The sequence below is a fragment of the Besnoitia besnoiti genome, chromosome XIII, assembly GCF_002563875.1.
Source record: "Besnoitia besnoiti strain Bb-Ger1 chromosome XIII, whole genome shotgun sequence".
NCBI classification, from domain to species: Eukaryota; Apicomplexa; class Conoidasida; order Eucoccidiorida; family Sarcocystidae; genus Besnoitia; species Besnoitia besnoiti.
The window spans coordinates 532,752-560,496 of record NC_042368.1 but is presented as its reverse complement, the minus strand read 5'-3'; the positions used below and the strand labels follow the sequence as shown (position 1 = coordinate 560,496).

Genomic DNA, 27,745 nt, shown 5'->3' with positions numbered 1-27,745 from the left:
TCGCGTTTTTGCTGCACTCCCACTGCGAGCACGGACTGTTGCTAAACTTTGGCTTTCTCCCCCCTGCGAACCATGCGTAGGCCGCGTGGCTCTCCCTGTGTTCGCCACACGGGAACGTGCAGAGCTTTCCCCTCTTGAACTCGTCAAAAATAACAGAGGTGAGCGCCAGATTGGTTGTGTCTAAAAAGACGGGGCGAGGCGCTGCGGATCGCATGTGCAGGCAAGAAGAGCGAGCTCTGTTAGCTGCGAAATAGCTCGTCTTTTCGAGACACGATACCTCGTGCGATGTGCGCAGAAACCATGACAGGATAACGGCGTTAAATCGACTCCCGCAAAAAGGATCGACTCGGTTTTCCGTGCGCTTTTTGAGATTTGTCCTTTGCTGTCAGTTGTGCTGGGAGTTGTGTGTCGTTTGTTTTTTGCTGGTCAACTGGACTACGAGGTCCACCGTCTATCGACCGCCTCTTTTTGCTTTGCCCAGTCATCGTCCATCGTCTTTTTACATTTCGAGCTTCGGCTGCAGCACGTGACGCAGCAGAATCGACCCTCCGTCAACTGGAGTCCTCGAAACATCGTTCGGCAGAATCAGCGGCGTGGATTCGTCACTTTTGCGAATACAGATACCGCATCAGTGGATTCAACGCCGCCCTATTGCTCCTGCTCGCCGACCTCTACGGTTTTCTTCGCGTGCCGCCGGAGTTCCGCACGTCGCCTTCGAGTTTTTTGTTCTGTAAGAACTCCCTTTGACGCAAGCAGCCGTCCTAGCTGCAGTTTCGGCCTCGTTGTCGTCTTCCCGCGTGTCCTATTCGGCGCTATGGGTATTACACGGAAGGATCTTCTTGCTGCAGAAGACCGTTCGAGGCGTCTCCGGACCGTTGCTGTCTGTTGCGAAAAGGTTTACCCGCCGCTCGCTGCTTCCTTTCGAGATATTTGGACGCTTTCTTCTCTTCATCCGTTCACCATTCTGGGCGACTCACTGCCACTGAACCCTGTTCCTTTTGGTTCATATCCGGTGTCACATGTATATATATATAATGTATATATATATAATATATATAATATGCATATATGTGGACGCATATGCATGCGTGCAAGCGTGTGTGTGGGCCTTGAAGAAGTTGAGATATACTCGGCAATACTGGCGCATGAAGGGGTTTCGATGCCGGTACCGGCGCTCCGGTAGCCGCCTCTGAAATCTGCGCGCCGGTTCCGTGGCGTATGCGCGCAACCTGTCTCGGGATCTGCTCACTGCTTCTCTGTTTTCTTATCAGCCTTCGCCCTGTTCTCGCTTCCGCCATGTTCAGCGGACTCATCAGCGGCCTCTGGCGCTCATCCGGGGCACCAGACGAGGCACGGACCACGGCAGGCAGTCCTCGCAAAGTTCCCTCCAGTGACACCGACCTCGCCCATGCACGCGGTAAACTCTGGAAAATGTCTCAAATGCCTGGTCGCGTCTGTGTATCTCAGATGAGCGCCTCGCCTTGGAGTATGGATACCCATCAGTGTATGCATGTGGCGCTGTCCCCCTTTCACTCCATCTCAGAAGGCCAGGGGAAGTCGATCAGAGCCGCGTGCGTCGCAAATCTCCCGTATGAGGGAGGATCGTTGCCTCCAGACGCATGCCACTTCTTGAAGCGGGCGAATGCGATTTTTGCAGTCAGTGCTCAGGGGGGGGCGGGGGGAGGGGGGGGTTCTGCGCCCGGCTGTTGGCCTTTCGTGAGGTCGAGTCTGCACTCGCCGATCTGGCTCGGTGTATATCTTCTCACCATGTTTTTATTCTTTCTCCTTCGTTTGCTGGTGCTGCATCTACCTGGCTGCTCACTCTCCTGCCCACCCTAAAACCGCCTCTGCGCCTCGACTCTGCTGTGACTTCCCGACGTCTGTCTTTCCGCGCGGCGGCGCCGCACCTGGCTACGTCAGTCTTTTCTTCTTTGTGTCTTTCTGTGTTTCTGTTTTTTCCGCACGTATGCCCCCTCACTCGAATGCTACTTGGTCTGTTTCGCGTGTTCGTCAGTGAGCCTCTACGCAGTCCGCGGCACGGAGGCCACGGAGCTCTTTCTCTCCGCGTCGCTCGCCTTCGAAGACGACGACGGCGAGCGAGTTCTCGTCGTCCGCGGCGTCGCCGCCGAGGGCGGGCGTGAGTGCCAGGAGCGATTTCCCTGCGCGCTCATCAGACGCGTGCGCCACCATCAGCCCGACATGTTTCAGTGGATGATGTCCGGCGGAAAAAGCAAAGGAGGTAGGTCGAAAACGCCTCCAGCCTGCGCGCGGCCTCTGCACGTAGAGGGGGGGGAGGGGCATCTGCTGGTCGCCACCGGGGGCGGCAGACGAAAAACGTGACTCGCAGGCCGACGCGGCAGGCTTGTGGGAGCCTCCGACCCTATATTGACGGCGAATGAGGACGTCTCCGCCGATGCATGTGCGCGTCTCGGCGTGGGCACATGAGTCGCCTGAGTTTTTTCTTCGTGACGTGAGTTCGAGTCGGAGACATGCGGAGACAACTGTGTGTCTGGGTTTTGAATCTCGCCTCTGATTCTCTCCGCGGCTGCAGATACATACATATATTCATACCCACATACATATTAATGTGTATTCGTTCAGCTGCACATCTTCGTGAATTCATACAATATAAGTATTCATATGTATTCATACAGATATATATATATATACATATATGCATTCACATGGACAATTCAGTGTTGGGTGTTGAAAACTGGATCGAAAGGCAGGCGCGACGCAAGACGCGAGGGGCGAATGGCGTGTATGTTGGGTTTCAGACGACGTGGGCGACGAGTACGGTCTTTTGTTTGAGAAGGACGAGTTCGCGTGGCTCTTTGAGCGCCTGTTGATTCGGAACTTATGCGCGGAGGCCGACGAACTGCTCGCGGTCGACGCGTGTTTGTCTGCGTATTCGCGCTTGGAGAAGGCGTGGCGCGCGCTCGCGGACTGCGTCGTCTGTCGCGTGGTGCAGCGGCCGCAGTCTCTCGAGGCCTTTCTCCTCATCCACGAGGTGGCGCCGCGCCAGAGTGGAGACGTGAGCGGCGCCGCGCCCAGCAGACGCGCCGGCGGAGACGCGCAGTGGTACCTGTCGCTGTCTTACGACGAGTTCATGACCATGGACGCCGAGAAGAGACAGATTCAGTGGTGGGGGGTGGGCGCCAGGCTGAAGTCTGGACAAGACGACGAGGGGGAGGACGGCGAGGAGGCCGACGGCGACGGCGAGCGCCAGCTGTTTGAGTTGTCCGCGGTCGGCGGCCCGGAGGGCGCGAGGGACGCAGACGCCTGCGCGGCAAAGAGTGCCGAGTTCTTCCTCCTCGTTCAGCGCGTCATGATGGAGGCCGCCGAGGGCGTGCGCGTCGACGACGCAGCGGGGCGGACAGTGCAGGCGATGGAGGCGTCGTTTGGCTACGTGAGCGACGCGTTCGACAGGGGCATCAAAGGTAATCCGCGCCTCCCGCTCGTCGCGGTCGGATCTAGGGCACCGCGTGTGTCTCCGCCGCCCCTCCGCCTGGGCGCATCCCATTTGGCGCGGTCGCCGGCGGTGGGGTCGGCCGCGCCTTGCATGCGTTTTTCGTTGCTTCTGTTGGATTTTCAGAGGACGAAGAAGACCGCGAAGTCGAATGGGGTGACGCACAGTCGGAGGAAGCGACAGACGACGAGACTGAAGCCAGTCTGCCTCTCGTTCAGCGCGACCCCACTCGGTAGGCGAATGCGATTCTGTGCTGTGCCTGAGGCAAGTGGATCCTCGTGTCCGCGAATAGCTTGCGGGAGGGCCGCCGCTTACGTCTGTAGGGTGTTTAGGGCACAGGGCGTTCCGTTCAGTCTGCGGGTTTGCTCTGTTGCGCACGTTTCGGTCTTCTCGCCTTCGCTCGGTCCTCTTCTCGTCTTCGTGTTGCTGTTGAGCTCTTTCTCGCGCGGCATGCGGCTTGGCGTACTCTGCTGGGTCTTCTTTCTCCCTCGGTTCCGCGGCGTTGGCGGCCGTGCCTCAGCCAGCGGTTGCCTTCAGCTCTTTCTCCGCGTTCTCTGCAGAGACGTTTGGGCCAAGAGCCCCGACACGATGCTGTACCAGCAGATGAACGTCGGCAGGGAACGGACGTTCATTTTTCGGCAGACTGCGCAGACGTCTCGACACCGCAAAAACGACCTTCAGGTGCTCGGGTAAGCCGAAACTCTTCTAGGGGCCGGCGCCTCGCTTTGCGAGCCGCGCAGACGCGTTTTTCCTCCTGCTTTTTCGCGAGCAACTCCAAGGAACGCCGATGCCACAGCAGGGGGCCGGGTAGGCGAAGCCGGATTTGCGCCGCTGTTCGCGGGCGCTTTCCGTGTTTTTGTCCCTGCGGCATCTCAGGGGCGATTCTGTTCGTTCTGTCGCTGCGCAGGTTCGATGAGTTCGGGAAGACACGCATCGTAGCGACGGTGGATGACGCAAAGGTAAGCGTAGACACACCAGAGAAAGAAGCGTCGGCGATGGGACGCTCTGGTCGATGCAAGAAAAAGGACAGGAGGCGGAGAGAACAGCAGAGGCGACAGCGAGGAGTAGCGTAGCCGTTGTCTGTGTTGCGCGAGCGTTCGCGCTGCCTACTGCATGAAGCACACTTGCTATTTGCGCTCTACATGCATATATATAACTGTATGTACATGCATGCAAGCATGTAGATATATGTAGATATATACATATATACTGTATACCTCTATCTGCATATATGCGCAAGGTGTGTGCTGTGTGCGTAGCAGTCTCGTCGCGATATGTGTTCATTGCAAAGTCTTGTCGTTTGCCTTTCTGCAGTTTAATTTCAAAAAGCACCATGTGAAGCCGGCGACCGCCCTGCTTCACGACGGCGTAAGCGGTTGCAAAAGTGCCCCAGTCCACGCGGGCCTCTGTATGCATTTGCATGCGTCATCAGATACCTACGTTTTTCGCACAGATGATACATACTCACATACAATATATAACTCCTAAATATACTTGATATATGCCTGCTTACCGCGTATGTTTGTAGGAAGATATCTATGTTTGTCTAAACTGGTCTCTGTTCCAGCGTGTGCTCGCACGCGGATGACCGGCGGGTGGGTGTGTCGCCTCTCAGGGCTTTGGTGCATGCGCTTTCGGCGTTTCATGGCGGCTGTTCAGGAAAGCAAGATGATTCTCGTCGGCGAGGACCGCAGCAACGCCTATCTGATGGACTTGGAGAGAGGAGAAATCGTGCAGAAATGGGACGCTGACGACATGAGCGTATGCAGGAAACGAGCGCAAGACAGCTGGCGCCGCCGAGAAGCATCTCCCGAGCGCACAGATCGTGGCGCCGCCAAAAAAGGGAGCTGAACCCCGTCCATAACTCCCTACATATTCACATAAGATATCTATGTCTGTACATCTATAGTTGTCTGGGATATATATCGATCTATATGTATCTACATGTATATGTGCATTTGCGTGAATGACTTTGTATAGTCGTGTATACCAGATTCAGGCGCGTGCGTCGCGTCCCGATTCCCGTTTGCTTTCGCGTGCGTGTTTGTCTCCACTGCCTTGCGCGTGGCTTCCCACATGTGCGTGTTCTTCAGATTGGCGGCGTGATGCCTGCAAAGAAGGACGGCAGCCGCACACACGACCCCACATTCGTCGCGTATAACCCGCAGGCGCTTTTCTGCGTCGACACCCGCCAGGCGGCGCATGCGCGGACGCACACCCTCTCCTACGCCTCGAAAGTCAACTTCACCTGCGGAGGTAAGAAATGCTCCCCGAGAATTTATTTGTGCACGCGCATGCGGAAACACAGCGCGCAGCGATGCCTATCCACAAATGCGCGTGCGTATCGGCCTGCGTTTCGGTTTGCACGGTCAGAGAGGCGCGCATGCGCACACACGTGCGAGCCCCCTTGTGGCTGCCAGAAGGAAGAGGCGATGCAGGAGGCGTCTCCGCGCGGAGCTTAGACATGTGCGAGTCTGCAAGCTCACCGGGGGATGCGCATGCATTTCTTTTTTCAGCGACCGACGCCTCCGGACACATCGCCACAGGAAATGCCGTCGGCGACATCCGCATGTACGACGGCGGGGTGAACGCAGAAGGGAAATACAAACGCGCGAAAACGCATTTAAAGGGACTCGGCGACCCGCTTTTGCACGTCTGCACTCTCGCCGACGGATCTTGGGTGCTCGGTAAGCATTTCCGTCTGTCCGCATATATATATATATATACGTGTATATATATGTATATGTACACATGCGTGAGTGTGTGTATACATGTACATATATGCACGTATATATGCGTGTATGAAGATGTGTTTCCGTTATATGTATATATGTACGTATGCGTATGTATATGTATGTCCGAACACATAGATATATGTATACATCTATATGTGCATATTGGTATGTGTGTATGCGTGTGTTCTTCCGCGGAGGATAGGGGAGGCGCGCTAGACGAATCCCTGTTCGCGAGTGTGAGGTTGTGTGTTTTTGAGCGGGTCTTCAGGGACGTGTCAGAAGTACTTGATTCTGTTTCCCGTGAAGCTCGCGAGTTCCGGAAAGACCGGCTTCGTGGCGGCGCTGGGTCAGCAGAAACCGGCGCCGATCGTGCTTCGTCTCCGCCTGGAAGACATCGCGTTTTACAACTTGCAGGACTTGAGCTTCACCAGAGCCGAGTTTGACGAAGACGAGGCGACCATTGTGACCTCAACCAACAACCTCGTGATCATTTGGGACTTTGTGTACGCCGCAGCTGAATCCCAGACAGAGAGCTGCACACTGTTGCAGCGAGGGCGACGCGCTTGGGAAAACATGCAGTTTCACACGAACACAGTCTGTGTATATATCAGTCGCTAGATAGATCTGTAGACAGATACCGATAGAGATTTATAGGTAGACAGGTAGATAGGCGATAGAGACGGATAGGTACACCGATGGAGGTGCATGTGAATATGGATATAGATATAGATTTGTAGATACATAGAGAGAGATGGATAGATAGACACAGAGACTGCTTGTCTGCCGTGGGAGCTGCGTGCCCGCGAGCGGCCTGGAAAAATGCACAAGATGTGTCCGTGTTCCCACTTTTCTGCGCAGGGCTGTCAAGCGCGGAGACTTGTTTGCCTACTCGATTCGCAAGGTGCATGAGTACATCAAAGACGTCGCCTTCGCGAAAACGCGAGTGGGAGACGAGCGCGTGATCATGGTGAGAACCCTCTGCGGCAATTTCATTTTCCCGGTAGCTGCGTGCGTCCCCAACGGACTCAGTTTCCTTCGCAACAGGTTGTTTCCTTTTCCCGAGTTCTCCGCATCTTCGTGAAGTATCTACTCGCAGGGTAGAGCATATATATGTATATATTCTTATTTATTTTTATATTGTTGTATATAGGTGTGCATGATGGCGTATATTCTCGCATGTGTAAGTGCCCCGGTGCCGGTGCATGCACGTGCAGTTCAATGATTTTGTTGGTAGACGGCGTTTCGCGTGCCTTGGCGTTGGTTGTGCGTGTCTCTCTCGCAGGCTACTCCGTCAAACGTCAGCACGAAGCCGCTAAAAAAGATTGTTCGATGAGCGCGATGCGTTTGCTTTCCACCCCCTCGTGATCGGGGTCTATCTACGAGTGACGGCGACAGCGGCTTTCGAAAGAGAGAAAGGGAAACTTGTAGCTGTGTTCATCTCGCTCTATTCTGGCGCGAGGAACGAGCGTCGTACGTGTATCACGTTTGACCGGCCTTCGCCCTTCTCCGCTGAGGAGAATTTTTGAAGCAGTCTGTTGTTTGCATGTGTTTTCCCACGTTTCGTGAAGAAGGAGGAACTTAGACGTGTCCGTGTTTGTCTGCACGTGGCTTTCAACATACGGGCGCCGAGAGAGCAGGTCCTAGTCTGTGTACAGTGCTGCACAAGCCAAAGTGCAAAACTTCTGCAGTTGCCTCAGCCGCCGTAAACAATGCGCGCCTGTTTTCTCACAGCTGCCGATGTACGATAGAGCCGTGAACCCTCGCCCCTGGTTGCGCTGGGGAACCAAAGAGGCAGTCGAAATACACACTTATTCGCCTGTCAAGCAAACACGGAGACGAATCCCTCTGTTTAGGTATATGCATGCAGATGGACCCACTGCGATAGAGCCCCGGCACTAGCGCAAGGCACAGACTGGACTGCCTCGCACAGCACGAGCGGGGACGCGCGGCGATGACGAAACGTCCGCGCTTTCCCAGAAAGTCTTCAACAGACTGTGATTTTATGACCTTCAACGAGCGCTTGAAACTTTTGTAAACTGGCTGCGCTGAAGGGCGGGCGGGACAAAGGAGAGTGTCGGGGTAAGGGAGGGGAGGGGGGGAGGGAAGGGGTAAGCGATTCTGTTTCCTCCAAAGGCGAGCGAGAATCGGCATTCCGTCAGTCTGCGGTTTGCAACACTAATGGAGGGTCGCTGGAGAAACACTAGCAACTTGTTTGTGCACGGAGCCCCCGGCAACTTCTGTCTGAGCGCGCTTGAAACGTGGCGGTGAAATGTGCAGCTTTCTGTTTGGATACTTCCGCGCGTGACAGTCGAAGCGACTGCGCCACTGGCATTGCGACGGTGGAGCGTACGTTTCGCAGGCCGTGTCAAAGACCTAGTCATACAGCACACGTGTATCTACGAAGATGAGAGGGCCCCCAGAACCAGACATGCCGGGGTTCCGGAGGTGAAACGATACGCTCATGCAGTGAGCTTGCACAGCATTACAGTTTCCCCCATTTCGTACTCACATGCGTGCATGTGGAAGCAATCGGATTTCACTTGTAGAATCCCAGGCAGGCCCAGGCATGCACTGGCTCACCGGTGCCTGCGGGTGTTCTACGAGGTCTGCGTGTGTTGCTCGAGGCAAAAACAGAAAGGTGCAGAACAATCGTTGAAGACCTGGAAATGCACGCACCGAAGACGACGGTGCTTCGTGTCTCGCCACCGAAAAAAACCTTCGTTGTTCAACGAGACGATGGAAGTCTGGCGAGACGGAATGAAGGGTGGTACGTTACAGGACACACTGCGTCGTGCTGGCCCTGACCTCCGGGGAGACGCAGGTATGTCTGATTTCGTAGGAGTCAAAGAAGAGAGAGATCCAGCTCGCCGGTGTACAGCGAGGAAGACACGAAAAAATGAATTAGCACATTCGTGGCGGGCTGCATGCTGCGCCCTACAGGTCTGCGACGGTTTTCAGCGAGTGTCGTTCCACCACACCCCGTTTGCAAAGTGACCGTGTCAGCACGGCGTTTCTGTGACAGTCCCTCAAGTTCCTCCAAGGAGAGCCTTCGGCCCCTTTGTGGATGCCCTGACAAGTGCCTGGCGCAGGAGTGTCGCCCCTGGCTTTGAGTTGCAGCCCCGCGTGTCTTCTTGGAAATTAGCACTGACGGCTAGCTGATCGCCTCCCTCGTGCGCTGCGCAACGGCGGAGGGCGGAAGCAGGCCGGCAGCTGGCTGCAGGGGCACTCGATCCGGTGCTGCAGGGGACGTCACGTGAACACTGAAGACAAAACTGGATAGCGCGTTCGCAGCAGTGCCCAGTGTACCTGCATGTAGAGTCCTTTCAGGACAAGGACGCGCGGGTGCCGACATTCCGTGCGTGCGTTATGCGCGTTTCGGATCCGCAGTCCGTTCCCCGACCTGAATTCATGGATTCCAGCTCAAGACTTTTGCAGTAGTCCTGTTGGACACTCCACTTTGGCTCAGACACAACGGACCTGCAGCGTACCGGGGGCCTCTTCCCGCGAGCAACGCTGCTGCACTATGGAGTCCTTGAAGACAAGGTGTTGTGCCTGCGAACTCGTCAGCGCGGCGCTAGGTCAGCGAATCTGGCTGTTTGCCCTTCTGGCGTACGTATGGGAGTTTTCGGCGAAAGGCATTGAAGTTGACTCTACAGCCCGGCCCCCAAGGTCGGCTTTTCCGCGCGACCACCGGTACCTCAGCGATCCCCTGGTCGAGAGGACCGGTGGAACCGGTCGAGGTTCACCGGTTTTCCTACTTCTGGAGGCGGATCTTCAAAAGCCAGGAAATGTTTCGGACCGCAAAGAGGCAACTGCGGGGTCCGCAAACGAAAAAGCTGCGGAATTCGATGGCGGACGGCGGTTTCCATCCCTGCCAGGAGCGGGGGGACGTGGGACTGCAGGTTCCCCGTCATCTGGGGAGGAGCGCGAGTCTGGTTTTACGAGTCGCCCGCTCGAGCGCCCGCTCAACACAAAACAGTCCGCAGCAAGCATCATGCCATCTCCAGTAGACATGGGGGCATTGCCCAAAAATCCCTTTTCGCCGGAACCCATCAACACCCCTGCACCGAAGACTTCTTCCAACCAAGACGGTTTGGCCTCAAAAGAATACTTGGAGATGCACCCCCTGCGACCGTTGTCCGCTGAAAGCAGTGGCCTCTATCGGAGTGTACCCATGACTGGAAAAGCCCCGTCGTCAAAGCCTTCGCAGCTGATCACGCGGTTCGAGGGCGTGGGACGTTTCTCACACGAGAAGAAGTCGCCGTTCTGGAGCGCTAAAGAATTCCTACGCCGTATGGCCTCGCGGCTGTGGAAGAAACTGAGAGAAATGCTGGCAGCGTTGCGACAAAGGATTCAGAAAAAGCGGGAAAGCCGAAAGCTTCTTCTTCAAATGCCTGTGAGTGGACGGAAAGCCGCAGCTGATTTTGCTCGAAAGCTGCGCGAGTCGAGGCAGGCACTGCACCACCAGAGTCTTGAGGCCCTGTTAGACACACGATTTCCACGGCGTTCCAACATTCTATGCACGTCTGACATCTCGAAGAAACGAGTGACTCTGCAGAGACTGGCCGTGATCGGACGGGGAGCACGGGCCATCGCTTTCGAGGTGACGCGCGTGGAAACAGGAGACCAGTGGACTTTGAAGGCTTTCGAGGACCCACGTGGGCCCATCCCCGCTCCCGGCACGGAATCAGCCCTGGAGCTTCTTGGCAAAGAGTCCTCTGCGATTCTGCTACTCCCCTACAAAGTGCCAGCCCTAGCGTACAGCCTGCTGAGGATGATGGTTGCCGCAGACATCCTCTCATGCCGTGACGACAGAGTATCTGTCCGCCACCACGGCCCCCCTCCTCAGGAAATATTTCTCCAGACGTTCTTGCTGTACCCCATGGCCGCGGGTTCTCTCAGCGACGTCGTCGATTCGATGTTCCACGAGGAACGGAGCAGAAACACAGAGCCCTCAACAGAAGAGAGAGCACGAGCCCTCTCGGCACGTCTGAGCTTCTCAATTCAGGCTGTTCGACTGACCGCCCTTCTTCACTTCCACGGCCTTGTGCACGGAGATTTGCAAGCCGGCAACTTCTTCGTCTGTGCTGACGGCACTCTGTTTCTTGGAGGCGGTCGTCATCTAACCACAGAGGGCGCGCCTTATCGCGCCTCAAATACTGACAGTGAAGGCGCTCCAGAGAATTCGCGCCCGACAGGAAATGCCACGTTCACGGCTTCGCTAAACTCCTGGCACGTAGGCTGCGTACTCTACCGAATCTGGTGCGAAGGGTTTCCGTTTGGTCCCTCGGCCGGGAAGAAACAACCCTGGACCGAGCTGCCATTTCTCCTAGATCTGAAATCCGGAAAGAAGCGAAGGTTGTGGAAGTGGCGACGAACAACCAAGGCTCGGAAGCCGTTGTCGTTCGCAAGTTGTGTACGCGACATGCCTGCAGGCGTCAAAAATTTGATTGTTCGCCTTCTTGCGGAAACGCCGCGTCAGAGGCTGTTACCCACCCGGGCAGTACGGGATCCGGTCTTCACGAAGCTCGAACAAGAACTAAAGGCCCTTGATAGATTTGCCTAGATTTCTGTCGCAGCCAGTCGCGCGCCGATGACATGCGCAGCACGCGATATGCTTTTCAATACTCGATGCAGCACGAGTGTGTGGCGAGCCCTGCGCCATACATGTGGAGTCGCACACGCTGTTATAAGCGGATGCCGTGTGCTTCCGTGGAACTGCGTTTTTCCCAATTCCCCCTTATTCTCTACCAGTACTTTTGAATACCGGGTGAAAACAGCTTCTTCTGCCGCCGTGCCGCATACTGTTGTGAGCAAGGTATTCTGTCTAACATCTCTGCTATTTTAAGTGCACAAACGTAAACTTCGTGATACGCCGAGTCCGTGCCCCGTTTGAGGACAAAGATCATCGCTTTCGCGCCTCGTGTAATCGTCATCTTGCCGCGCCAGAACCTGCTTCCATCTTGCAGCGGCCATTTCGGTTTCGTTTGCAGACCGGCACCTCACATATTCAGAGGGAAATACTTGCCGTCGTAATCAGCATCGATATATCCGATCGCGAAGGCATGTTAAGTTTGCAGTGTTCTCGTTTTTGCCACGCAAACACGACTACAGTCAGAGACCTATCTGTTTCTTCCTTTCACTTCCAACAAGCTGCGCCGATAAATCACTACGCTTGCGCGTCCATTCGACCTGCACCCAAGCAAACTAATGCACATCTGTTTGTCGCTTGCACATTCTGCAACATCTCATGCGGCCTGTGCCTTCGTCGCGTTGGACCGCACGAAACTTTGCAGAAACCACCGGTCTCGTTTTGTCAGCGCTTAGATACATCGTATAACAATATTCCGTTTGCCCTATCGGGCAGAAAGGGATTTCACACTCGGCTTGTTGCTGAGCGTGAACGAGCCATTGAATGTACGAGGCGAGCACAATTTGTAAAGTAGGTGCACGGAGCAACGCCGCGTGAATCTACCAAGTCAGCTCGTGCAATGCAGCGGTTTGATGAGCAGACAGAGGGGTCGCTATGCCCTAGTTCTGAACACAAGCCAGAAACTCTACCCTTTTCCATCTGACGGCTCTCGCAACAGTGGCCAGGAACCCCGTTGTCTTGCCTTGTGACGACTACCAACATCGATCGCATGAATAAGAAGACATCTCTGACATCCTTCGCCCACGCGCAGAGTCACTACGCGTTCTGTAGTACACATTGTTTACAGATAATCACACGGATAGATGTTCATTACGCCAGTGCCTTGTTTGCTCTTCTACTGTGCTGATGCTCCCGCCAACCTCCCGTGTCCTCACCTCCCTGCCACATGCAGCCTCCTTTTTTCGGCGCGGTGCCTTTTCTTTGAGTGACCTTCGCTCAGGATTGTTCTCGTCTGCTTCTCTCAAAGACTCTCAGATCCCGTTTCTGGAGGGATTTTGTACGTTAGACGGGGTCTTTAGCCTATTTTTTCCCCTCTTCTCTATGATGCTCTGTGTTTTTCGCCCTTGTTGCTTTCAAGGCAGGTGCTGATGGCAGTAACCCTCCTTTCTGAAGCTGCCCTCGAGAAGAAACATCAGAAAACAAACCATACCTCAATATAATTTTCCATCTCGCCTTTCCCTTGTTTCGTCTAGCTTGACGGAAGCCTTATCGGCATAAGGACACACGGTATCCCACTGTCAGTTTTCCTACTTCCTCAACACATAGCTTCGCCACCGTCGACATCGTGTCACCACGTTCGCTTAGCGGAACACATTTGAAACTAGCGTTTAAGTGTCGTTGGAATAGCTTTGCTTCCGCTTATTCGTCAAAGTTCCTTTCGCCGTCGGCTTTCGTGAACTGTTCTCACTTGCTTTCTGCCCCCGAGCCACCTCTTACACCGACTGTCGCATTTTTCGACCGAAGTCCGGGCGCGTTGATTGCTGTGTACATACGCATCGTGCGCCGCCTTTTTGTCGCGCTGACAGATATCGAGGTTCGCAGACAGCGCCTTGTTTTTCATCTGCGCGCTGCTTTTCTCTCTAACTTCCATTTCCAGCAGAGAGGAGCAGCCCAAACGGACCCGTGCCAGTGTTGCACTGGGCGGTCCAAGCTGCGTTCGGCGGAAGTAAGGGGAGCCAGAGGCACAGATTCACGGTGACACGCTGCATACCCCGTCTACGCCTACTTGTCAGTTCCCTCGGCATTGCTTCCACTGTGCGCACATCTATTTCTGATTCATCCGGCTCCTTTCCGCCTGGCGCCTAACTCATTCGCTGTCTCGCCCCCCCTCTTCATTCGCCGTCTTTCCGCCGTCTCGCCTCGCCTTCTTGCGTCCTCCCTGCGCCACTCCGTTTCTGGTCGTCGTGTAAGTTTCCTCGTTTTTCCGACAATGGGGACGAATTTCACTGAGTTCGGAGACTTGGTGCTCCTGATTGGCGACTTCCACATTCCGCAACGCGCAGCTGACTTGCCGGTCTGTTTCCGCGAGCTGCTCGACACGGACAAGATTCGGCACGTCTTGTGCACCGGCAACGTCGGCTGTCAGTCGGTTGTGGACTCGCTCCGCTCGATTTCGTCCTCGCTGCACATCGTCAAGGGCGACACAGACACGGGATTCGACTTCCCCGAGTACAAGGTTCTGCAGTTTGGCCAGTTCAAAGTCGGCTTGATCCACGGCCACCAAATCGTGCCGTACGGCGACGCGGGCGCGCTGCTCCACTGGCAGCGGAAGTTGGACTGCGACATTCTGGTGTACGGTCACCTTCACAAAGACTCCGTGGTCGACCTCGATGGCAAGTTTTTCGTTAATCCCGGCAGTGCAACCGGCGCCTACCAGCCCTGGCTGACAGAGCGCGTGCCGTCATTCATGCTCATGGCTGTGCAGGGCGCGAGCGTCGTTCTCTACGTCTACGAGGAGAAAAATGGAAAAGCCGAGGTCGTCATGAGCGAGTTCAAGAAGGACATCTCCGAAAGCGAAAGTGCGCCAGCGCCGCCCAAGGAAAGTTGACCTTGCCAACCCGAGCAGAAGAAAAGGAGGACACAGGCGGCTGCGCGAGACACTCGCCCCTCTTGCAAGGCGGGCGACAGGCCGCACACACACGCGACACGAGAGAGCGAGGGGAGAGCGGGGCTCCCGATGTCCCCGTGGTGACGCGAACGCGCAGCGGCGATGCGGAGGGAGACTAGGGATGCACTCAGTGACAAAAGGGGGAGTGTGTCTGTGAGTGAAGAGAGCAAGGCACAGGCTGTTCACTGAGGCCTCCTCTAAGAATCCAGGATGCGGATGTGGCGCACGCAGACATTCCTTCTGGCCGCGTGCGCCTTGATGGTCTGCCGTGAGACGTCAAGTTCGGCGGGCGGTTTAGAAGAGAGCGATGGAGATGGATCGGTGGCCTGCGTGTCGGAAAAGAGGATTTGTTCTGCGTGACGTAAACGACAGGGGGACCGTAGCAGAGGGCTTCTGGCGTCTTACGCCGCGAGTGTTTTGACGCCTGCGATACGCGTGCCCACGTGTGTGCGGATACTTGTAAGTATCTGCATGCAGAAGCAGGCGATGGTCACCTGCTGGAGGGGAGAGAAGAGAAGCCAAGATTCTGTTTGTGAAGAGAGAGCCCCTCTGCGGGCGTGTGTGATGCCCACTCTGCTCTCGCTTCGGATGTTCGCTGCGTTCTCCAAGCCCCATCGATGACGCCACCAGGCAGACCGAGGCGAGTGGAGTTGTTTTCTACTTCCTCTGTCTAGTAGAGATCAGCGAGAGGCTTTTCTGTCGGGTTGCGTGCTGAGATCGGGACCGTGTTAAGCTGTAGTTGACTTGCTTCGTCTCATTCTTCGCGTCGCCTTCCTTCCGCGTCTTTTTTGACTGCGCGTGGCCGTCTCTCTGTTCACACATGCGCTCTGTCTGTGTGTCTCTCCCTCTGCTTCGTCTTACCTTCTTCGCTCGCATTCGCTGCACCGAACGCAGTCGCGCGAGAGGAAAGCGATGAGAGCTTCTTTTGGAATGCCGGCGATTCGTGTCGTGTTTGCCTCCTTTCTGTTTCTGCTGTGTTTGTGTGTCATGCGTTTCGCGTTTCCTCTTCTCGCGCTTGTCTCCGTCTGCGAGGCGCAAGAGAGGCATGTGAGAAAAAACCCTGAAGACGAATGCCTTTCTAGAGTTGTAAAACAGGACACGAGCGAGCTTCTCTTCCTCAGAGGGAGGCCTGAGCCTTTTCTACTTCCAACGGCCCCTTTGTTTTTGTACTGCGAATATCTGGAGCGTCATTTTTCCGTTGAATGTCTAGGCTCTCGCGCGTCGAGGCCGATCTCTCCGACGCACCGCGGGTGCCAGGAGCATTTTTCTCTCGCGCTCCCCACACTGTCAGACAAGTTAACATACTCAAGCCTTCTCGTGTATATCTATGCGTAGCCCTTTGTGACTATCTAGTCTTCCATATATATAAATATATATATGTATACATGAGTCCACAGATAGACAGCGAGAGATACGAAGAGAGCCGGAAGCATACACAGCTTTATATGCGCATGTCGATGTGCAAGCATGTCAGCCTGCATGTGCTCGTACAGCGCTGGCAGCTTCTCATGGCTCTCAGGTTTCCAAAATTAAAAACTTTTCAGGCATGGCAGCATTAGGTGATTGTCAGAGAGAATAGGCTTTCGCGTCACTGCGCGATTCCGCTACGATTAGCTTGTGCGTATTCTGTGCTGCACTCCGTGAGCCTCACGGCGTAGATGCGTTCCGCTCCTCACCATCAGCTATGGAAAGCCTGTTTTCGCGTCTATTTGGCATCGCCGCGGTTTCCAGCGCAGGACACGTGCAGGGCACGACCAGAAAGGAGTAGATGCAACAGAACTGAGAAGAGCTGAGAAGTCTTAAACGGCTGAAGCGTTCAAGAGAAGAAAAAGACGCTGGCCGACACGCGCCACAAGCTAAAGACGCCGATACGGAGACATGTAGAAGACTACAAAAAATCTGTGTTGCTCTCCTAAAAAGACAGTTTTCTTCGCTTAACGTCACGCGAACGCTGACAGAAATTCTCTACCTTTGGCATTCCTCAAACTCTCCGCACTCCGTTCCTCCGCGGGCTACTGCGGGGTATATAGCACCTGTATCCCATGTGTGCATACACCGCGGCAGTCAGGGGAGTCACTTCTTGTTTTTCGCCACCGGAAACATCCGAGGCTCAACATAGCAAACGACGCGCTTCTCGATGCTTCTAGTCTCTCGCGGCGGCAAGCGATGAAACACAATATCAACGCGATACAAGGACACTGCGGCGCCCTTCGTCCGCCCCAATCCTTCCTATCCTTCCCGCGCGCGTCTTTCTCTCTCTTAACCAGAAAAGAAAGCGGAACTCTCTGCGCAGCGTTTGGACCTCGCGCTTGAAGAGAGAGAACTATGCAAATGCGGCGAACGCAGCGCGGTGAACGAAGCGACGCAGACCGCCTCGAGAGCCTCTTTGCCGGAAGTGAGCGAGACGGAGGCGCGCAAGAAGCACACGCGCCCGCGCCGCGTCTGCGTGTCGCCTGCCTGTTCGTAGAGAGTTTTCTGTGAGCCGCAGGGCGGCTCGGAAGACCGAGTACTCGCGCCACGCATGCAGAATTCGACGTGCCCTCCCTCTCTTCTCCCTCATTCTCCGTTAGCGAGCGGTGCAATACGATTGACACAGCGCAGAGAGACGGCTCAGAGCGACCTCCGCGGAGCCTTACGCCTCGTTCCCCGTCTTCTCGCTTCCTCTCCTCTCGTTTTCCCCATGGAGAAGCGCAGGCAGCGGCTCTTCGGGGCTGGCTGCGAGGTGCGTTCGCTCGCCGACGTTGCTCGCGTCGAGGCGCAGCTTGGAGTCCTCAGGGGGCAGGTCCATGAGGCGGTGAATCTCGTGGACGGCGAGCGCCTTGTCCGCGCCGAAAGCTTCGTGTTCACACCAGGTGATTTTGTTTTTCTCGTCCAGCAGAAAGAGGTAGGGCCGCTGGCAGTCTGGCAGAGACGCGCGCGCCAGAAAGGCGCGGCGATCCACGTACGCGAAGAACGTCGAGTTCAGCGCCGCCGCGTACGCCGCCGCGGACGGCTCTGTGGGACGCGCGAGAGCCTCGCCGCACTTCGCAGAGCTCAGCGAACGCGCAGAAAAAGCCGCGAACGCAGAGGGCACAGACGCAGCGGCCGTGCCGGCGGAGTGTGGCGCGCCAGAGGATGCACCAGCGGGAGAGGGAGCTTGAGACACGGGGACAGCCGACGCCGCGGAAGATGAAGACGGCGGAGTCGGGAGAAGAAGCAGCCGCCACCGCTCCTCGAGGTACCAGCTGAAGAGACGCGCCGAGCGACTCCTAAACAAGCAATGGAGCTCGCCAGAAAACAGAAAGAAGTCCGAAAATGAAGCGTGAGAGAGTGACTAGGCTCCGCATGCGCATCTCGAGCATAAGATCGCAGGCAACCACGTGCGCTCATTTACACCAACCGCACAAATTCGACTCTTCAGCAGGCCAGACACCAGCCCAGCAATGAGTCCGTCTGTCTTCTACACTTCTAGCTATATATCTGTCTCTATCTATCTATATCTCTCTATCTGTCTATATCTGTCTAAGTATCTATCTATCGATCTTTCGATCCCCCTCTCCCTCTATCTGTGGTTCTATCTCCATCGTTTGAATGCACGTTCCTGCTGGTGCGTGGCGCTTTCAGCCCTCTCTATGATGGATCTTCGCTGTCTTTGCTGTTTAGTGTTGGAGGGCAGCCGTTTGAGGCGCCGGCCTCCGCCTTCTCTCGCTCCTCTACCTGAGGACAATGTGATAAGTTTTCAGCGCGCCGGGGCTGTCGGGGTTCCGCGCGCGGAATTTCTCTTGAAGCGAGGCAAGCAGCGGCGTCCACGACTCCAGCTCGCGGTGATGCTTCTTGTTGAAGGCGAGGAGAACGAGTTTGAGGGCGCCTGGAAGCTCGTCTGGCAGCGCCAGCGTCCGCCGCGGCTGCGCCAGCGAGTGACCGCGCACAGAGGGGAAGCTCCGAAACACGACGGGGACTGCCGCCCCAAAGTGGAGATGAGCCATTGGAAATAGAAGTCGAGGTCGAGGAAGAAAGCGGCGAGGCGACCGCAGAAATCACAGAAGAAACAAACACTCGCGCCGCGTTGATGCTTTCGCGTTCCCCAGCTCCATCGAAGGCCACGAAGGAGGAAACTGGCGAGCAGGGAAGACCGAAGCGTAGCAAAAACTAAGCTTTTAGGTTCTTGGCGCAGGCGTCGTATGGAGAATAGGGTATCTTTCTGGTGCGTAGGTGCGTGACGTCTACAACGAACGAGCTCGCGGAGATACACGCAGAGCTACATACACATATACGCTCCTCTGCCTCTCTGTTTCCGCAAAAATACTCATAATATATGTCTGCATATAAATAGATAATACATGTCTGCAGAGAACTGCCCGTCACACGTGAGCGCTTCCGCCCCCAAAAATAAAAACGCAAGAAAAAATTGTAAAAAAAAGCAGGTCAGAGGCGCGATCGAGGCGTTAAGAGAGACGAAGGGACTTCGACGTGAAGCGAAACAAACCAGAAAAAAGCCTCGGCGCTGCGCGGAGCTGCTCTCCACCCATGGCAGACTTGCCAGCGGAAGAACCAAACAGCGGGGGCTGGAGAGAGGAACTGAAACGACGAACAACAGGAGGAACGCCGAGACGTTACAGAAGGAGACAGAGTAACTCGTTTCTGGGGGAAGCGGCACCAGAAGCGAGAAGAGAAGGCAGCAGTGGAGCAAGAGACACGAGACTAGGGTCGACGGGGGTTGGAGACAAGGCAGAAAAAAAGAAAGAGATCTTTGTCTCTCAAGTATTGGTTCGATTCCAATACTTCCCAAATAAAATATAAAAAGGCCTAGCGACAAGTTGAAAAGATTTCCTCAGGCAGACAGGGCATGTGTAGGGATAGACCAGACAGACCTCGATAAGGGCAGTCTTGCTTGTGGAGTCGACCAAAATGCATTTTTCGGAAATCTTCTAACGGATAAGACACAATTTCTCACCCAGGGAGAGAGTCATGTCGGTGCATGCCGGATGCATGCGCATGCGCGGTTAAAAGAATGTCATTTTCTTCTCCGTTTTTCTTGTATCTGCTCTGCCTCAAAAAGCCCCTGCATTCTGCCCGGTCGCTTTTGAGTCTGATTTCCAAGGGAGGCTTCAAATGCGCCCCCGACCTCGTATTTGCAGGCGCGGCGGCGGAGCCCGTTTTTCTTCGTTGCTGCGCTGCTCGTCTCGTTTGGGCGCTGTGTCGCTCCTCTTCTGTCCGCTTTCTTCACGTTGAGTCCATTTTCTTCTTTCGCGTCGTTTTTCGTGTTCAGAATTTTCTCTCGTCTGACTCAGCCTTTTCCGCGGCGAAGAAGCCGCGTCGCTTCCAAAAATGCGCATGTCTGGCATGTCGAGCTACAGCTGTCCGCAGTCGCTGTTCGCTCTCGCGTTTTTCGATTTTGAAGTTTTCAACGTTTCAGCTTCGGTGCCTGGTTCGAGCTTTCAGCGCGAAGAGTTTTGCGATGCATTGCTTTTTGATTGTGCCGCTTGCGTCGGACCCCTCGAAACTTTTCTCGTTGCACTAGGCTGCGCATCCACGCCTGACTTGATGTGCCTTTGTCTGGGTTAACATTTTGGAACTAGTAGGCAAGTAAGGAGCTGAAGAAGTGTAGATACTCTGAGTGAAGATGGCAGGGGCAGCTCCAACAAGAAGATGTCCGAAATGTGTACCAGTAGAAGTCCATTTCCAAATGCATGATCATCAATGAACCGAAGGAGAAAGCAAGTGCAGCCTGCTCGCGCGGCCAGTCAACGCCGATGAGCTTTCCACCCTACTCCCCCGCCTACGCGGTCGTTTTTGCCCCCGGACTTTTCCTGCTTGTGTTTCCCTGAGTCGCCTCTTTTTCTCCGTTTTTTTCTTTTTTTTCTGATACTCTCTTGCTACCGCGCTCTGCCTCCTCCTCAAGATGCGTGTGCTCGCCCAGCCGCGCAGCGCCCCTCGAGCGCAAAGCCTGTGGCGGTCTTCACCTCGCGCGAGAGTCAACTCTCTCTGCGGCGGGGCGAATGAGCCAGAAGCTGAGCAGAGCACGCCGCCTCAGCGGCCGCGAAGGCGAGCCGCGCCACCCGCTTGCCGCGACGGCCTTTCTCGCTCGCTGTCGACTCCCGCGATGTCTGCTGCATCTTCCCAAGCGTTCGCCTCGCCGTCGCAGTTTCCTTTCCAGTCTCGTTCCTTCTCTCCACTCTCTCGTTCTCTCTCGTTTCGGGCGTCTTCGCTTGTTGCGCGAGTGCGGTGCGCGTTTGCCTCCTCTGCGTCTTCGCCGTTGCCTTCACCGCCTGCAAACCCCGCGTCTTCGGAAGAGAGGTCTCCCTTTCCAGCAACTGCGTCGCCGCGGCTGCAGCGCATTCAGCGGCTGCTGGTGGCCGGCGGCTTTGAGCCGTTCCGCTACAAGCAGATTCTTGAGCACATCTACCGTCCCACGGTGCGCCAAGCCAAGGGCGCTTCCCTCTCTAGTTCTCTTCCTTCTTCGTCCTCTTCTTCCTTTCAATCTTCTTCGGGCTGCGAGATTTCGGAGATGAAGCGCCTTGGGAAGCCGCTGGTTACGGCACTGCGTGAGCTCTTTGGAGAGATGTACGGCGGACGTGGCGGCAAGCGAACGTCTGGGGCCTTGCAGGTCTCTCGCTCTGACTGTCGCGAGAGAGACGGCGCGCCGGCGCGGGGAGAGGCTGTGACATCTGCGGAGGGAGCGGACGATGGCGTCGCGCAGGTGGCAAGGGCGCCTCGGGAAGCAGAGAGCTTCCTCAGCATTGCAAAGCTTGAGGAAAAGTCCGATAAAAAGGCGAGAAAAATCCTCTTTCAGTGCCGGCAGGACGACGCCAGAGTCGAGGCCGTGGCGCTCGCGTTTCCTAACCACACGTCACTCTGCGTCTCATCTCAGGTACGCGAAACGTTGCAGGTCATTCGCGCTGTGCACTGGTGTATCTGCAGAGGGCTTGTCTGCTGTCCCTCTTCATAAGTATGCATTTACATACGTACATACATACATACAAACATACATACATACATGTGTATGTATACATGCGTATATATATACATTGCTATGTATAGGTGTGGATGTATGTATATGCGTTTATTTGTATACGTGTATATGTATGTTTATGCGTATCTATGGATGTATCCATCTCTCTGCCTATCTATCTATCTGCCTATCTATCCATATATCCGTATAGGCCTCGCCGCTGTCCTCTGCGAGTCCTCTTTCTCACTGTAGAGGCCGCTGATGGCTGAGTCTGCATGCGTGTTCGCCTGAAGGGATTTCCTCTCGACGCACAGCACGACGTTCACTTCTGTGTCTTTTTTTGTGGTTGTCAATCATGCACGTGCGTGTGCATGTTTTCCCTTTTTTGTTTGCTCGCCTGTATAATTTTAGTTCTTCAATCTTGCCGTCTTCATTCGCAAGCGGAGGTGAGTTTTCTGCGCCTCGGCGTCGGTTGAACCAGGCGGGCGATTCCCCTGCGCTCCACATTCTTTTCATTTGCTGCCTCGCCAGTGCTCATCCGCTGTTCATGTCTGTTTAATCACGAATCTGGATGTCTCTCTCGCATGCGCGGGTTTCTACGTGTCGCGGCTCTCTACAGGCGGGATGCGCCTTCAACTGCAGCTTTTGCTCTGTAGGTAAGTTTCCCGAATTTCGGCTTTGTTTTTCACGATGGTTTTCATTTTCGGTCTGCTTACTCCATCGGCTTCGTCGCGCTCGTCTGGATTCCTTCTCTGGAGCCACATTTGCGCCGCGTCGCGGCTGACTGAGGCGACTTCATTCTCCCCCCCCGGCGTCTCTGAACTCGCATCTAAACTGCCTGGTGCATTTCCACCCCACATTTCCCGCTCCCGGTGGGTGCAGGGCCCTCTCGGGTATCGTTTTCGATTCTCACGCGTTGCAGCGCGTGTAGCTCGCCTAGTCGGTTTTCTGCTGTCCTAAAGCCCTGAAGGCCTTTCTCTGCTGGCTGTTCGCGCGAGGGCCGTGCTTTTTTTTTGCCGATTCTCTCGTTTTCCTCGTGGCGCTGTCCGCACGCACTTCCGCTTTGGGATTCCGTGTCTGCGGCTCCGCGTTCCCAGGAAAATCGGGATTTCTGCGGCACCTGACTGCGGACGAGATCACCGACCAAGTCCTCTTTTTCCTCCGCGAGGGAATCAAAATCGATTCCGTCTCCTTCATGGGTGAGATCTGCTGCCTCCCCACGCGCCCATGCCTGCAGGCTCGCACCTACATTCATATATATATATATATATATATATATATATATATATATATATATATATAGCGACACAGATGTGCACATCTTCGTATATATATATATGTATGTGCATGTATATGTACATATATGTATATATATATAGTCAATCTCTATGTATGTGTAACTGCATAGATGCGTATGTATTCATAGATTCATGCATATTTACATATATTGACTCTATTTATGACTGGGAGCGTCTGCTGCGTTTTTGCCCCCTTCAGGCATGGGTGAGCCGCTGGCGAACCCGAAGGTGTTTGACGCTCTCCGCATATTAACCGACCCACTCTTGTTCAACTTCAGCGCGCGGAAACTTGCCGTCTCGACTCTCGGCGTGCTGTCTGGCATTAAAAAACTGACGCTCGAGTTTCCGCAGGTCAGCCTAGACTCGCGGCGCAAAGAAGCGTTGCGTCGTTCGCAGAGAGGAGTGCGTATTCCAAAGGGAACAGCTTCACACTCTGCTAAAAAAAGCGCAGTGACGAGTCAACCATGCAGGCGGTTCTTGGGGGGGCGGGCGCCTCGTCAGCTCTGCTGCGCGTTCTCTGTGGGTCCCTCCGACGCGCCCGTCTGCGCGCCCGTATACATGATTTCTACAGAGTGTAGATATGGAGGGTTCTGTGGAACATCGTCTGTTCGCGTCGCCGGCACGTTGCCTTGGGGCGCTCTACAGGCGAGGGCGGCGGCAGCGTAAGGAGCCTTCTCTGAACGCGTCTCAGTCGAACGAGTTCTGCGAATACATGCAGGGCCCGTGCGCGTGGATGGATGTGCGTGCGGGTTTTCGTTTCGCTTCGCAGGTGAATTTGGCTTTTTCGCTGCACTCGCCCTTTCCGGAGGAGCGAAATCTGTTGGTGAGTCTCGCAGCCAGCAGTCGGCAACTCGGGAGCCGCGGTGGCGCGTCAGACTGCAGCTGAGAGAGTCAGGGACTGCGTTTCGTCTTTGCGCTACGCAGGTGCCTGCAAACAGCATGTACCCGATGGAGGAGGTCTTCGAGCTCCTCGACGAGCGCCTGGCGAAGACCGGGCGCCGCATTTGGATCTCCTACATACTTATTAAAGGTAGGCGCCGCCGCGGCTGCGCGCGGGGAGGTTCAGGGGTTCTAGGGCGCGTTTGGCTCGCGCTGCGCATCCAGCCGACCCAACGGGAAGTCATCGCCGACTGGAGACGAGAGGGAGGTTTCTGCGTGAGAGTTTTCTGGTTCGCTCAGGGCGAAACAACTCTGAGGCTCACGCGCGGGCGCTGGCTGAGTTGCTCCGCGACCGCCGCAGAGAGACGCGTCACCTTTACCACGTCAACGTGATTCCTTACAACAAAGGCAAGCCGTTCAAGCCCCGTGCGAAGCGGAGTTCGAGACTTCAGACTACGCATTTGCGCGCCCTCACACCTCTATCCTTCAAACGAAGATGAGTATTTATACTATATACATACATGGCCAATTGGGCCTAGACACCGGGACACAGACGCTGTTCCACCTTTCTATTTCTCCTAGTCGCAGCGGAGAGCGCTTGCCGCGGAAATGCGCTTTTCTCGTTGCGGAGTGGACTCGCGCATGCATCGAATAGAGGATGATTTGCGCGTCTGTTGAAGAGGTCAAGCAACACGCCGTAGAGCCGTCTGAGCTGCCGAGTGTGCTCGTAAAGCGACGTCTGAGGCTGTGTTCATTTCTATTTTTTCCCATTTTTTTTCAATTTTCGCTTCTTCCGGTGCCGCCGCTCAGCGCAAGGCGTCGATCCAGGAATGGAGTCTCCGTCGTCCGTCGAAGTGAATTCGTTCACGGTGGGCGAGTGCTACGCAAAAACTGAAACTTCTGAACCAGCGCACGCGCGGTTGGCCTCCCGCCTATTTAGCGTCGTGTGCATGGAGCGCTTTGACTTATCGCATATCGCAGGCTGAGCGCTCTACCCACTGTAGACATACATGTGATGGAGCTGCGTGGATAGAGGCGAGGCGGGGAGAGTAGATGCAGGTGCTGTGAATGACGAAAGCGATGACTGCACGGTTGGATCTTACTGAAGATAGAACTGCTCTTAGTCCTGATTTGTTCGTCCTCGGGTTCGTCTCTCCTGCTTGGAGTCCTCCCGAGCAGGGCTCGTCGTGCCTCCTGCCCAGTCGGTCACGTATTTCTTCTTTCTTCTGTTGTCCTTTTTTCCTGCTTTCAGGACATCCTCCGCAAGCTGAATTTGTCGGTTTCACGTCGGTGAGTGGTCGCGGCCTGCAGCGCCTGCCTCAAATCGCGGGAGAAGTTTAAAGCCGCCGTCCACACAAACAGCGATAGTCTCTCTCTTTCCGTCTTGCGGTGGCGTGCCCTGCAAGCGCAGAGTTGGCACTGTGCGCCTGCGTGCGGCGCAGGCACAGACGGCGCTGCCTGAGGACTCGCGGGTGTGTGTGAGGCCACAGGAGGGCTGGACACCGTAAATCGCTAGAGACGAGACGGCGAACAGCTCTTGAAGCATCTCTCGTGTTTTCTGTCCTCTTTGTCGTTGCCTTTCAGGCACACGTTTGGCACGACGATCGACGCCGCGTGCGGGCAGATGCATGCAGGTGAGTCGCTCTCCGTTCGCGAAAAACTTTGCGTTTCCTGGGGGTTGAACTGCGGCGGCGCCGGTACTCCTCCGCCGCAGAGAAAATCCGCATTTCCATTCTGCGTTCATCTCCGCTGGCCTTCGGACGAGGACTTTCCTCGTGGCGTCGCTTCACGCGCTCGAATAAGGACGCGCATGCGTAGCTGTCTTTGTATCGAGTTTGAGTGGATAAATGTATTCGTTCGGCGGCACCAGAGGCGCGCAACGGCTGCCTGAAAGTGAAGAAGTTTTGAGAGGGGTTGATATCGAATCCGCTCCCGTTTTCGGCGCCTATTCAGCGCCGCCCATGTGCCTTTCTTGTCCTCCAGCCGCTGTTTGTCGATGTGCATACGCGGTGACTGGCTTAGTTGAAAAGCCGCGAGTGCGGCAGCGCGACTCCCTATCTCTGTCGCCTCGTGTGTGCCTCTGTATATCTTCTGGCTACTTGCGCATGTTCATGCATTTGTTTCTATCAGAAATATCTCTCGCGTGACGGCTGGATTTTTGCAGTATTTCGAAAAGGGCGTCTCCGTGCTGTAGCGTTGTGCATGCCTACCGAGTCAAATTTCACTTCACTTTCGAGGCTTTATTCGGCTTCAGTTAGCTCCAGCACCAGTATTCGTCATCATATGCAGTGAAGAATACAAAGGAACTTTTGGGAAACTCTGTCTGCAGAGTACGAGATCGGGCAGCTGACCCAGCAGCGGAAGGCGCAGGAGCGCGCGCGGAAGAAGGCGATTCTCGCGAAGAGGCTCACAAACTAATCAGGAAAAGCGGAGGACTTCTTGGGCATTTGCCTGCAACGCGGTTGACCATGCGCATGCGCTGACGTACTGCGTGCGTATGGCAGCGGACTGATTCAAAGATGACCCCCGCGCTGCGCGGGAGAGTGGCAGCGGCTCCCGCTAGCGAACACGAAGCAAGCCAAGAGGATAGAGCAGCAGTGGGAGGGATGCGACACGCGTCGAGGCGTTTTTGGATGCAACTCCGTATAAGCAGCTTTTCCTCAGGCAGACGCGACGAAGAGTAACTCAAAAAACGGTCGATCAAGAGACACTGCCGGCTGTCTCGTGAGGTGGTCAGATAGGCAAAACACCCAGAGTTCACTATTACATACCAACTGATGCAGTCAAAGCAAGCGTGAATCAATCATATGGATACGTGTCGATGTTCGTTTTACTCGCACTCGCGCGCTCTGGCTCAGGTGCTACCTGTAGCTCTGACACAGCCGCCACGCGGAACCCACTTTTTTCTCCATTCGTAAAATCGAGAATTTGATTTGCCGAAAGTGGCATTCAGCTACCCGCGCGAGGCTGTTCACTTCCGCACACAAGATCGCATGCAACTCGCCGAGCTGATGGCACACAGACTTTTCGCAGTCTCCTTCGGAGTGAGACAAGTCGCTCACCAAAACGAAGGTGATATCCATTAGTCGTGTAGGCATACACGCACGTATACTTCTATATTTCGCTCGAGAGAGGGCTGCAGCGCCCTTGGGCAAATAACTCTGGAATTCACTTCTGTAGCCTCATCTGCATACCCTGTCTCACAACAAGCGGTGAACGTCTCGTCGCACTGAACCTGAGCATATATATATATATATATATATATATATACAGACTTACAGACATATATATATATATATACATACATCCCCGAATCCTCTCTAAACATATAATGATGATTGTGGCGAGGCAGTCAGAAAGAGTCACTGCGGAGTATCTTCGGTCAGCCTGCGGCGCATGCACGACTAGTTTTCCCTTCTCTAGGTGGACTCTCCCTGAGAAGTAAGTGCGACACCTCGATTCTGTTGGGCGGTGCGGCGGTGACACACTCCGCGTGCGCACGGGCTGTTTCTGCTCATTCAGTTAGACGACTTAGCGACAGTGGCACAAACCTGAAGGGCATTCGATAGACATTTGTATAAAACCTCAGGACGTGGAGCCGTCCGGCTAGCGACGGTACAACAGGGAAGACAAGAATGAGCGACGGTCGCTGCCTGAGAGGTGCGTCGCTCAGAGTGAACAGCCTTTCTTCCCCTCGCGTGCAACTTCCCTCGCGTCTTAAACCTGTTAGCGAGCCTTTCAGCCCAATCGCATGAACAGTTTCCCCCTTACGAAGGTCGCGGCTGGATTGCCGGCGGAAAGCGAGCGCAGGCGCGGAGAGCCGCAGCGGAGCTCGAGGCGACCAGCCTCCACCCGCCCTCCAATTGCTTTTTACGGGTTTCTCTCTCTCTCTG

General features: G+C 55.1%; 5 protein-coding genes across 5 annotated transcripts; 4 read left to right on the top strand and 1 right to left on the bottom strand.

Moving 5' to 3' along the window:
- Positions 1-1,296: 1,296 nt before the first annotated feature.
- BESB_030500 (uncharacterized protein) lies at positions 1,297-7,537 on the top strand (the record flags this gene model as incomplete). The annotated part of the gene is made up of 13 exons (XM_029361718.1): positions 1,297-1,417; positions 2,015-2,239; positions 2,778-3,440; positions 3,596-3,701; positions 4,030-4,158; positions 4,377-4,428; positions 4,784-4,837; positions 5,129-5,230; positions 5,563-5,725; positions 5,986-6,156; positions 6,473-6,707; positions 7,063-7,171; positions 7,487-7,537. 13 exons carry the CDS (start codon positions 1,297-1,299, stop codon positions 7,535-7,537), a joined length of 2,181 nt encoding a protein of 726 aa, XP_029215185.1.
- Positions 7,538-9,727: 2,190 nt separating this feature from the next.
- BESB_030490 (polo kinase) lies at positions 9,728-11,770 on the top strand (the record flags this gene model as incomplete). Its single annotated transcript, XM_029361717.1, has 1 exon — positions 9,728-11,770. One exon carries the CDS (start codon positions 9,728-9,730, stop codon positions 11,768-11,770), a length of 2,043 nt encoding a protein of 680 aa, XP_029215184.1.
- Positions 11,771-14,066: 2,296 nt separating this feature from the next.
- On the top strand, positions 14,067-14,684 carry BESB_030480 (putative vacuolar protein sorting 29; the record flags this gene model as incomplete). Its single annotated transcript, XM_029361716.1, has 1 exon — positions 14,067-14,684. The coding sequence occupies one exon, from the start codon at positions 14,067-14,069 to the stop codon at positions 14,682-14,684; it is 618 nt and encodes a 205-aa protein (XP_029215183.1).
- A 2,692-nt stretch (positions 14,685-17,376) lies between these two features.
- On the bottom strand, positions 17,377-18,709 carry BESB_030470 (uncharacterized protein; the record flags this gene model as incomplete). Its single annotated transcript, XM_029361715.1, has 2 exons — positions 17,377-17,992; positions 18,441-18,709. 2 exons carry the CDS (start codon positions 18,707-18,709, stop codon positions 17,377-17,379), a joined length of 885 nt encoding a protein of 294 aa, XP_029215182.1.
- Positions 18,710-20,625: 1,916 nt separating this feature from the next.
- On the top strand, positions 20,626-26,270 carry BESB_030460 (radical SAM domain-containing protein; the record flags this gene model as incomplete). The annotated part of the gene is made up of 11 exons (XM_029361714.1): positions 20,626-21,594; positions 22,295-22,331; positions 22,773-22,874; positions 23,173-23,324; positions 23,743-23,796; positions 23,898-24,003; positions 24,153-24,278; positions 24,681-24,721; positions 25,105-25,142; positions 25,437-25,486; positions 26,182-26,270. The coding sequence occupies 11 exons, from the start codon at positions 20,626-20,628 to the stop codon at positions 26,268-26,270; spliced, it is 1,764 nt and encodes a 587-aa protein (XP_029215181.1).
- Positions 26,271-27,745: the final 1,475 nt, after the last annotated feature.